Genomic DNA, 11,341 nt, shown 5'->3' with positions numbered 1-11,341 from the left:
CAGAAAGAGAATTCTACTTTGTGAGGGTTATAATCCATAAGTGCGGCCGAAGGCCGCCTACGGAGAAAGGTGTTTATACACAAAAACCCTGTATACCTTTTTTCCACATTAATTCCATTTTCGTGAAAACTATAAAAAGGTATATGTATAAATATGTATATCAAATTAAAGAGAATTAAATTCTCTATCAAATGACATCAAAATTGTCCCATTCCTTGAAGAGGTTTTCGAGAAATATTAATTTGAGAAAATGCTTACTTTGAACTTTGACCTTTAATAATTGTTGTAGTTGTTGTTTCCCAAAAAAAAAAAATATACCGTTATGTTCACCTTAATGGTTTCTATCGATCCTATTTTTTTTTTTTTTAATTCGAGATTTGGTAGTATTGTGCATTTGTTCCTTAGTGTTTAGTGTAGGACAATTTTTGCTTTTAAAATTAAAAAAAATATGTCGAGCAAAAATAAAACTACTCAATTTGGTAAATTTCAAACTTTCTGTGGTAGATGCTCAAAAAATTTGCAGATCTGCCACAATGTGGTTTGAGTCCGATCACTGACTGGATGGCATCACCGAGAGCGCACGACAAAAGAGCGATGAAATTCCGCAAAGCAAAATTTGATGACATATCTGTCTGCTTTATTTTGATTACTTTTATTTTCTGTTCATTCTGTATTTTCTTCTCGAACCTTGTGGACGCTTTTTAAACAATAAAAAAGTTCCCCCCTTTGCATTTATTCAGAAAAAAGCACTAAACTAATTGTGACTAATCTATCCCACATTGTAACAAATAGCCACCATTGAAAAATCACAGTAAAGAAGCGTAACGAGGTGCTTAAGTTAATGGTTAAAACTCATGGGAAAAATTGATGTGTATAAAAAACTTGAGCTATAATTTATGCCACAGTGAATGACTACTGCGTTTAATTTAAAAGCGACAAAGTGGAACGAAGACGCTGAGTACTACTCGTACTCAGCGTTGCCATTTTAGCCGTTTTCCGGCTAGATTTAGCCGGTTTTGATAGCAACTAGCCGGAGAAAATTCAATCTAGCCGGCAGCCGATTTGTTAGCCGGTTTGTAAAAAAAAGTTAGCCGTTTTTAGCCGATTTTACTATTTGCCTAATTTTGAGGTGCAAAAAGTAAACAAGTTGTTCGAAAGCAATAATGCAGACCCAATGAAGATTTTTAATGAACTCAATGTTTTACTTTCGCATCTATGCTCCCTAGTGGTTATTAGCGCGAACACATTTGATCCTATATGCTCCCCGTTGGAACCATACCTTGCTCCATTTCCTCAGTTTTATCACAGTTTTGAAGAGTATTTAAAAACAAAAGTAAGCACAAACGCTTTTGACCACGAAGCCGAGAAAATAATTCGAGAAAATGGTCGCTATTTTATTATCACTTTAATAAAGGAACTACGCCTCCCTACAAATATTGCCACACTAAAAAAAATTGACTTTTTTCGGTTGGAAATGCATTAAGAGTAATTAAACCAAAAGTATTTGTTCAACTACAGCAACAAAAATACAAATATAATGCCGACGAAATAACATCCATAGAGATGCAATGGCAACGGTTAACGTTACATACCTGGAGTAATTTAGACTCAACTGTAAAATTTTGGGCCGAAGTTTATCAATTTCGAAATGGCCTAGGAGAAAACCCTTTTGCTCACCTTTGCAACCTAGTTTTTAGTTTGCTTGTTTTGCCTATAAGTAATGCAGAAGTAGAGCGAATATTTAGTTCAATGAATATAATAAAAACTAAGCAAAGAAATCCAATGTGCTTTAAAACGTTAAACGCTATTTTATATATAAGATACGGTTTAAATCGTGAAGAAAAATGTGGATTTTCACTAAAACATTTTAGCCGTTTTTTGCCAGAGTCTATGTGAAATTTCACTAAAACATTTTAGCCGTTTTTAGCCGCTTTTTTTTGCCAATCTAGCCGGTCGGCCCAAAAAGTTCTGGCAACACTGCTCGTACTTGAAAAAGGGTGATATCGTAGCCAGAGAACGTTCTCTGTCGTAGCCAAGGTAGTAGGTATGTATGTATATTTTTATGCATTCCAAAAATAATTCGTACTTAAATTTTACAATAACTATTGTTTAAAACTGCAACTGTAGTTTAAACCATGTTTTTATCACGGTTTAAACTGTAATATGTACACGTATTTGTATGGGCACACATATAGTGTTTAATTTTACATTCGCTAATACATACTTTGTTTGCTAAATCTTACAGTGTGTGTATGACCCAAAAAGTCACCCTCGTCTTTCGCAATATGTATTACATTATACCTCCCCGTATACATACATCCACCTACTTTATAGTAAATAATTTTTTGCTTTGTGTGTATGTATGTATTTATGTGTTTGTTCGCAATTCATCCACTTTTACGTCCTTGTCACTATTTCCCAATCAGCCACCATGCGTACAAACCACCAGCGGACCACCATATCACTACGAGCAATGCCTTCAGCAGCAATTTCTATTCATTAAATTCAAACATAGATTTACATATTTATATGGTCGTTGTATCTATACTTAGTACAAATGTATATGTGTATATCCATCCAGATAGCTTTGTATATATTCCTTGAAGAGCGCACTGCAAAGTTTTGTGTGTTTCCAAATTTGTTTTCGGTTGCTGCTTTGTCTTAGAGTTTTGTTTATTTCACAAGCATTACAATAACCAGAGTGTTTTATGGTTGTGTAAAGCAGAAATGTAGGGCAGCAGCTGGAGGTGTATCTGTAGGTTTTCAAAAAACAAAGCCCTTGAAATTGTATTAATAAATATTATTACTTCGAAAGAAAGTGGCAAGGTTTTTAAATAAATTTCGTATTAGATCTGGTGAGATAATGAAAAAAAAACGTCTTATGAGATGCGCTAGTATTAATTACATACTACCTAATGTGAAAATGCACTTAGGGCATTGGAATTGGCATTAAGCGCCGATCCTCTGATTTGACAAGTTATTGTTGTAACAGCATACAAATTAACCAACGATTTATATTTGCATCGTTAAAGTAGTTCGCATTGTCGTGGGAACCTTAACTTGGCAAGTCTTGATATTTGATGGCAGAAGGAAATTGTGCAATAAAAACCAAGCAAAATAGATTGTATTTGAAATCTAGTGGTACATACATATGTAGATATAAAATCTTTATTTTCAGTTTTATTAAGTACCGTTAACTTATCCATTTTAAAGTATAGTTAAATCATTAGTTAAACTTATGTACAGAACATGCTGAAATTTCTTCGAGTTAAATTTAACAAATGATTTAACTATAGCCAAAAATAAATAAGTTAACGGGCTTATGTATTAATCATTTTAGAAAAGTTTAAAATCCTAGCTAACCCTGTAGTGGTTTTTGTTTAATTTTCGGTTTTATAACTAATTAATTTCTCTTTAATTTAAGAAAAGGCTCGTTTTTGTTACACAAAAATTTTGCCCTCATTTCCAGTTTAAAAAAAAGGGTGAAGTGCAATAAGCCTCATTAACACTGGTGACTAAATCGAACGCCGTGCTTGCAAAAGTTAAAACTGCAGCTTGTGTTGATCGAACAAAGGAAACTGCCATTTATCCAAAGAAGGAATGTATGTGTAAGTTGAGTGTGCTTGGACTGGAAAATAAGGAGATACAAACAAAGAAATTACCAATCAAGCATTGAACTTTTAATTTCTCCTGTGAGAACAGCAAAGAGTGCCAGCAACTAACGAGCCAACTTAGGTAAAACCACTTTACAAGTCGCAAAGCCACATCGCAATATTTTTCTTTGTATTGGACGCGGAACAGCACGCAAAGTTGTTGCTTTTGCCCATTCCAAGTAGGGAGTAATAACAAATAAAAAGTTATTCAACAAAAAAAAAACAAATTAAAACATAAACGTCGCTAAAATGCCAGCTGATTCGGTTTCAAGGTGAGTTACCAGGAAATTTATAAAAATCCTATTATGAAAAACACCGAGTTGAAAAGAGGGTGGCGTATAGTTGAATATGTACATATGTAAATACATAAATGAATTTTGAATGACCGAAGAAATTTACGAAATAGAAGTTTGCAAATGCTTATATTTGTTGTTTCTTTTACATGGCTTACTGACTGCCGTCAATTACTGGTTTTCTGCTTTACTGCGCAATTGCTTAAATTGTTTCATATGTAATTGGAACTATGTGTGTGCTTAGGTATTTTAATTAGTCAAAATGAATATGAATATTCAATATAGTATATTATATGCACTAAAATCCGTACATTCATGCGTGAAACTTTCAATAAAATGACCAAAAAAATTTGTAGGGCGATTGTGGATTTACTTACATAGCTTATATTTATCCGTTATCGTACGCGTATATTTAAAGCATTTTATATGGTGTTTTAAATTATTATTATTTTTACATTGAAACAAGCCAATCTTTTAAATCAAAAACATTTTTAAAATATGCAAAATAGGTCTAAAATAAAACTAAAATGTATTGTAAAACTGAGACTATAATATAAAATATGTAGCTCAATTTGGTGAATGCAATATCGCTGACTCTAATCAACAAAACTATACTTCATTTCAGAATGAACTCGTCCGGTCCTGGTGGCGAGGCTAATACGCCCGAGAATTTGCTTGGTACCTCACCTGGTGCCTCAAGTTTACGTAGCCGCACTGAGAGTGAAAGCTCTGATAAGTAAGTGACTATATCGTTGCACATTAACTTCTTTTAAAATATAATTTATAATATTTTAAACAGATTGGCACGTTTCATTTTGCCCAGTATGGACGGTAGTCCACCGAAGGTGCTTACACTCCACGAAGTGGGTGATGTGCTAAAAAATATACAGAATATGGAGCTGGTGCATGAAATTGCGATCAACCCAGAGTTTAAGTTTGAGCCATATGAACCACCAGAGAACAGGTAAGGCATTAATGCCACCACAACTTTCACATTTGGACTAACACATGACAATTATTTTCTACTTTACCTTTAGCCTTGAACGTCGTATCAAGGACATCATGCACAAGGCCTTCTGGGATGTGCTGCGCAACCAGTTGAATGAAAATCCACCTTGTTACGATCACGCTATCCAATTGCTAGCCGAGATTAAAGATTGTTTTCCACAAATTCTTTCGCAAAATAATACACGCGCTTTGGAGCACATCAATGAGATACTTGATATCGATGTTATAAAGCAACAGGCAGAGGAGGGTGTGCTCGATTTCCGATCATATGCCAATTTTGTCATACATATTATGGCAAAGTCATGTGCACCCGCAAGGGATGAACTTGTGCACCAGCTGACCGAAATTGAAGATGTGGTGGATACTTTTAAGAATATACTCGAAACTATGGCGCTAATGAAATTGGATATGGTGAACTGTTTATTGGACTTTGCGCGCAACGACATAATGGCCAGTTCGGTGGAGTATGAGAAGCAGAAATTTAAAGAATATTTAGAGTATTACAAATGTAAGAAAAAAAAGTGCAAAAATGCAACCAAATTTATTAAGCTTAGCATTGAAATTTCTCTCTTCTGTCTAGTTGGCTTCCCGGCTACTGAAAACTGGTTGAAGAACAGTTGCATGCATGATGCCAACAATGTGCCCTGCTCACCAGAGCAAACCATTTCCAATGCCTACATGGAGCTCATGGATTGGGATGAGCCAAAAGAATTTCCAGAGGTGCTTTCAATTGACAAGGAACGTATTTTAAAATTGGGTCAACGTGCAAAACGTATTTGTACATGTGCTGCAGTAATTTCTATTTGCTCGGCAGTACCGATTATTTCGCAGCGTTCAGAAAATCGTGCCGCACTCGCCAAGCAAGTTGAAATCATCTTGCAAGGCACGACCAATGAGAGGTAAGTAAAGGAGGGAACTAATAGAACGGATTTTAATTTACTTTGTGCTATTTCCTTGTAGAGAGCTCTTGGATTCGGTTGAAAATGTTTGGCTGCAAGTTAAATCTGTTATAAACGAATACTTGCAAAAAGACAATCAGCCTGTGATGGACGCTAATACGGAAGGCATGTTGAAGTTACAGATATTGCAAACGGGTAACAAAGATTCACCTGTGCGCGCCCTAATGTGTAAGTTATATTAAATGCTCACTTGCATACATAAGAGCTTGTCAATGCAATATATTTCGAAAAGGCTGCCAAATTGAGAAATTTTAGAAAGAAGTTGCCTGAGCAGTCACACCTTGCATATAAAATGTCTTTCAAAAGGTTTTTTATTTCCGAAATTCGAATTGCAGATTCCTAGTGCAGCATGAGCAAGTTAAAATATTTGTATGTATTTCCGAAATCGATATGCGCTCTCTCAATTGCAGTCACATCTTGCAACTTTTATTTTTGAAACTGATTTCCGAAATGTATCAGAAAGGTGTTTTTGGCTGTTCACACATCGAAATAAAATTTATCTTTCTCAATTTGACAGCGAATTGCGTGGAAAAGTTGGAAATATTGCCACGACTAACACGCTCTATACAGTATACAAAATAATAGCAGTGAGATATTTCGACCAGTAGCTCGTTTCTGTAAGAATATACGACATTCTCTACTATTCATTAACAGTAGAGAACAATCATATATGAATTCGCATTGGTAGAGAATTGTTACAGAAACAAGCTACAATTTGGACCACATATTTGTCTTTTGTTTATTTAATGTTTAGAAAAAAATATGTTATGCAGCTTTGTAGCCTATTAAGTTGTAGTATAATAAAGTGCAAGTTTCAAGTTGGTAAAACATCCCATTGATTTTTGACAATGTTTTTGCTGGCAGTGTCTTCCATATAAGTAAAAGAAAATTGTCGAACATACTTTGTAAGGGAAAAAAATGCGAAACACCTACAACCACAAATATTCTGAAAACAAACGGGATTTTTCAGCATGTCAAAATAAAAAATTTCAATCAGATACGATGTTGTCGTCGATACATAATAAGGCAGAAAATAAACGAAAGATAAATAGGCAAAACTGATCAAAATATCGCACTCCTATTATTTTGTGGACAACTGTTCATACATACAAGTAATTTTTAAGCAAAAAAACAAAACCGACTTCAATTCTCATATAAAAATTTAAAAGTTCCTTAAATTTCTTCACGATGCAATGATCGGATCTAGTATGGGACCATCTCTCTGAGGTACCACATTTCCTTAAAAAAAAAATATTCCGACAAATTGATAGATAACCTCCTCCTTTTTTGAAGTCGGTTAGTAATTATAAATAAAATACAATTGCTAATTACCCTTATATCAACAGGGAAACGCTTTCAAACCTACTTCCGCTTGGCTATGCGCTCTAGAGCTGGTTTGCCACCGCCGCCGCCAGGCTATGCTGACTTCAAAGATGAGTTGGAGGCTTATAGCACTGCCCTAAAACGCGTGATTGCCTACAATCATTCCGTCTTCGGTGAATACTTTATGAAAATCCTAACACAACCTCGCATTACAAACAACGAGGCAACCACAAGCGATGCATCAGCGGCCGTAACAAGGGCCATAGAGTCCCCGGAGGCAGCACCTAGTGGTCCTGCTGCTACTCCGACGGAGGAGAAGGCTATCAATAGCCAATAATGGAATTACCCAAGCGTATTGCAAATAATAGGTGGCGATTAGCTGCGGTGATGAGTGGTGCGGGTGACAAGTGCTGCCATTGGCACAAAATCGTTTAGAAAAACAGATTTGTGGTAGACGAAGAAACTAACAATGCCCACAATGTTGTGCCAGAAATGCGTGCACATGTATGTATGTGTGTCAGTTAGGCAACGAAGTTATCTGGACAGCTGGATTTAGCACTCCTTTAACTATGGCAGAAACGGATAATATTAGAAACAAGAAAATTTAATTATGAAAATGAAGAAATGCAAAATCGAATACCGTCGAAATTATTAAAAAAAAATTAACAAAATTACAAATTCACTCATTAAGTGCACGTGCTATTATTTAAAAAGAACTGTTTAACAAAATTAGTTAATAAAGAGAAAAGCCAAATTAATTGTGGAAATATACATACAGATAAAAAAAATAGAATTTGAGATTATATTAAAATGGCAGAAATGCGTGCTATAAATAAAAAAAGTTTATGTTAAAACGCAGTCGCACATACATATGTATGCATAAGAAACAGAATACTTTAAAATAATTCAGCGAATATATCGTTAGTTTTTAGGCTTTATATGTAAACATTTTCAAGGATTTTTGCAGATGTCTGCTAAATATTGACAAAAAAGTTATTTATGAATTGAACTCCCAACTTAACCACCCATCAACCACATTGAAGTGATATCGTTTTTAATTTACCACTATTTAACGAATAAATATTGTCATTTCCGCATACCTAGAACATATGCATGTAAACCTACTAAATATAATGAATTGAAATTTTAGAGGAAGGATAGTAGCATTGCAAATGAAATGACGCAGTCAGGTTATTGTTATAATTTAGATAAAATATTTTAATTTTTTTGTCGACATACGATTTCTTAATTGGAAATGTGTTGTGATAGTAAAATTTCTTACCCCCATTTTTATTAAATATAATATACATACATAACTATATATAATACATATACAAGCAATTATGATATACAGCCGGTATAGTACTACTACATAATTATACAATATTACACATTATATCGATTCATTGATGCGTTGAACAAAACATCTTTAAACAGCATATAAAAATAATTTTTATCCTAAAAATATATACAAAAGTAATATATGAAACATAATAAATATCTATGAAAAAATGTAAAACATCATATTTATTCTTTGTAACTTACGAATTCACAGTGCGTAGTTAACTGAGAATCGGCAGTTAACTACAGATTTTCAGTACAGACTTTGGCCCTTAGAATATTAGATTAGAATAGATGGTAGCTTCTTCATAATAGGCCCACTTAAACAGGTGTCTCATCACACGGAAGAGGCAGTCAATGTTGCGAAAAAGAGAAAATTGCAAGCAGCGGTAACTACTGAAGATTAAGTTGAGCTGATAAAACTACAGCTGGTTCCACGTACCGGAATGACTGGGGTTTTACCCGACCAAGGGCTGTTGTTTCGGCGATCTAACCCCGTTTAGCAAAACAACACCAACACAATGACACCGCAACAATAGACACGCACAGAGACATAACCGCACTCCCACCAGAGTAAGATCGATCGGTTGGTGACTTTAACGCGCACCACGATCTTTGGAATTCAAGCCTGAGCAGATTAACGATTCGACATTCTGCACAATGAACGACGACGCACCCACCATGATAATGGGCAGTTGCAGTAGCTCGCCTGATATAACCATCGTAAGCGCTGGTCTGATAAACAGCATAACGTGGCGACTATGCTGACCCTAACATCAGACCACCTGTCCATAATCATCTCGATTGATAAACCTGCCGACTTTGCTTCCGCGGAACACCGAACCTACGTCAACTTTTCGAATGCTGACTGAACGGCTTTGCGAAAGTTACTGAAAGCGCCTTCTCTGCCCGCCCCACACCAACCGACGTTCACGTATGTAAACGTAAGTTCTGCTGCGTTGTCACTGCCGCTGCAGTCCACTTCATCCCGGCTGGATGTATTTCGGACCCCCCGCCAGGCCGATACCGGAAATCCATGCATTAGGAATCTCAATACGAAGATTCGGCAACTTGTGAACGTACATAACTGGAGAAGAAGTGGGAAGAGCATCTGAAGACTCGTAACTTCACCTCTCATGTGAAGAAGCTTTGGTCAACCGTGAGGTCACTGTCCAACCCGACGAAGCGCAAAGTGGAAGTCTATTTCGGTGAACATGCTTCGTCGGACTCGGAGCTGCGGAATGTGGATGCTGAAGCTGAAAAAATTGGGTCCTGCGAGAGTAGTTTATCTCACCAAGGTCTTCAATTTGTCCATGGCCACTCATCGATCCAGATATACAGAAAACCAGGAGGGTGGTCGCATTGCTCAAACCGGGGAAACCGTCCAACAAGGGACACTTGAGGCCTTGCTACTATCGCATTACACGTACCACCTGACCCCAGCGATGCATAAGCATGGGCCCCGTTAAGTTCACAGCACTTAACGCCATAAACACCCAGATAACACGTGACCTTAACCGAAACCGCCCCTGTGAGAAAAGTCTTAGTAGCGTTGGATCGGTCAAAGGCGTTTGACACCGTCAGTCACTCCACGCTACTACAATACATTGAGACTACCTCTCTCCCCGAAGGACTCACAGGGTGGTCGGCGAATTATCTGAGGTCGACATTTGTCAGTAATTTTTAGAGAAAAAAGCAGCAAACTAAGGAAAATTAAACAGGGGGTCCCGCTGCTGTTTAATTTTTATATATCAAAGCTCTCTCAACAACCAGAGGGAGTCTCGATTGTCTCTTATGCTGGACTCGAATAGTAACATCCGTTCGCAGATCGAAACCATACGAAAGAAAATTTCGTGATACGGCAGTCTTATAAGCTAAAGGGGATAAAGAGTACGTTCACGTATGTCATAATCCGAAAAATGTGTGTTTAAATGACGAGTAATACAATATCGTTGGAGCACTGACGACTGCTCGATAATGGCGTCCGGGAATGGAATTGAAACTTCTGCTCGAAAGTAAACGGTGCGCGACAGGATGCCTTCTTATGTGGCCTCAAAACCATCTACATTACGAGGGACAGATGCTTCCCTTCAAGGAGCATAACAATGCTCTGCAAGCAGTTCCTAATAGGGCGCCGCATACGTGGGCACCCGAGCAGACAACTGCTTGCAGAAGAGCCCTCGCCAAGGCACGTCAGGAGGCATCTCTACGAACTGACGGACGAAGTCCAGAGGTTCATAAGACAACTTCTGGACCCAACTGCATACCGAGAGATTCTCGACCTGTGAATGCCGGTATGGGCACACGACCGCACGAGACAGAGCTTTGTCTGTCTTAGGAGACTCAGACTCTACAAAATGACCACTGAGGATTCAAACACGTCCGTTACGCGTTACGCTAGCTGACCCAGTTTTCCAAAAACTGATAAAAATTACTTAGGTAGCTAATAGCTTTGCTCATTAATTATTTTAAAATGTTAATTTACATAACGTTTTGGCCCCTTAAACCCCTACCATCGTAATGAGTCTTTGTGACCCTCGTTTCAAAGAGGTACTAGATAGGTAAGTTCATTAAAAATGGAGGTTAGAGGGTTAAATTTACTTAGGGGTCATCTGATGATTTAGCGTAAGTGCGCATTTAAGAATCCGAGGTCCGTTAACCTCCATAAGGTCAGCTTCGAGGTCATTTGAAGGTCAAATAGGACATAAAATTTATTCAATAAAAATAAAAAAAATAAAAAATTGTTTTTGTTGTCACTGAAACC

General features: G+C 36.9%; 1 protein-coding gene across 2 annotated transcripts; it reads left to right on the top strand.

Annotated features, from left to right (window-relative positions):
• Positions 1–1,976: 1,976 nt before the first annotated feature.
• On the top strand, positions 1,977–8,472 carry LOC118752914 (T-complex protein 11-like protein 1). 2 transcript variants are annotated; one of them, XM_036487762.1, is made up of 7 exons: positions 1,977–2,044; positions 4,572–4,682; positions 4,746–4,910; positions 4,984–5,462; positions 5,535–5,853; positions 5,915–6,081; positions 7,260–8,472. In XM_036487762.1, the coding sequence occupies exons 2-7, from the start codon at positions 4,573–4,575 to the stop codon at positions 7,571–7,573; spliced, it is 1,554 nt and encodes a 517-aa protein (XP_036343655.1). In that variant the 5' UTR covers positions 1,977–2,044; position 4,572; the 3' UTR covers positions 7,574–8,472. The 2 variants fall into 2 exon arrangements, with proteins under 2 accessions (XP_036343655.1, XP_036343654.1); XM_036487761.1 differs by lacking the exon at positions 1,977–2,044 and adding an exon at positions 3,462–3,925.
• The last annotated feature ends 2,869 nt before the right edge of the window (positions 8,473–11,341 follow it).

The sequence above is a fragment of the Rhagoletis pomonella genome, unplaced genomic scaffold, assembly GCF_013731165.1.
Source record: "Rhagoletis pomonella isolate Grant_MI unplaced genomic scaffold, Rhpom_1.0 Rhpom_scaffold_01953, whole genome shotgun sequence".
Lineage (NCBI taxonomy): Eukaryota > Metazoa > Arthropoda > Insecta > Diptera > Tephritidae > Rhagoletis > Rhagoletis pomonella.
The sequence above is the reverse complement of the archived record's forward strand: the minus strand, read 5'-3'. Positions and strand labels throughout refer to the sequence as shown.

What these genes read in the sequence shown, in the direction of transcription:
- LOC118752914 (XM_036487761.1), top strand. Translation starts at nt 3,903, where the DNA reads ATGCCAGCTGATTCGGTTTCAAG. An exon ending in GAGAGTGAAAGCTCTGATAA is followed by an intron (nt 4,683 to 4,745) that starts GTAAGTGACTAT and finishes TATTTTAAACAG; the next exon opens with ATTGGCACGTTTCATTTTGC. An exon ending in CAAGGCACGACCAATGAGAG is followed by an intron (nt 5,854 to 5,914) that starts GTAAGTAAAGGA and finishes ATTTCCTTGTAG; the next exon opens with AGAGCTCTTGGATTCGGTTG.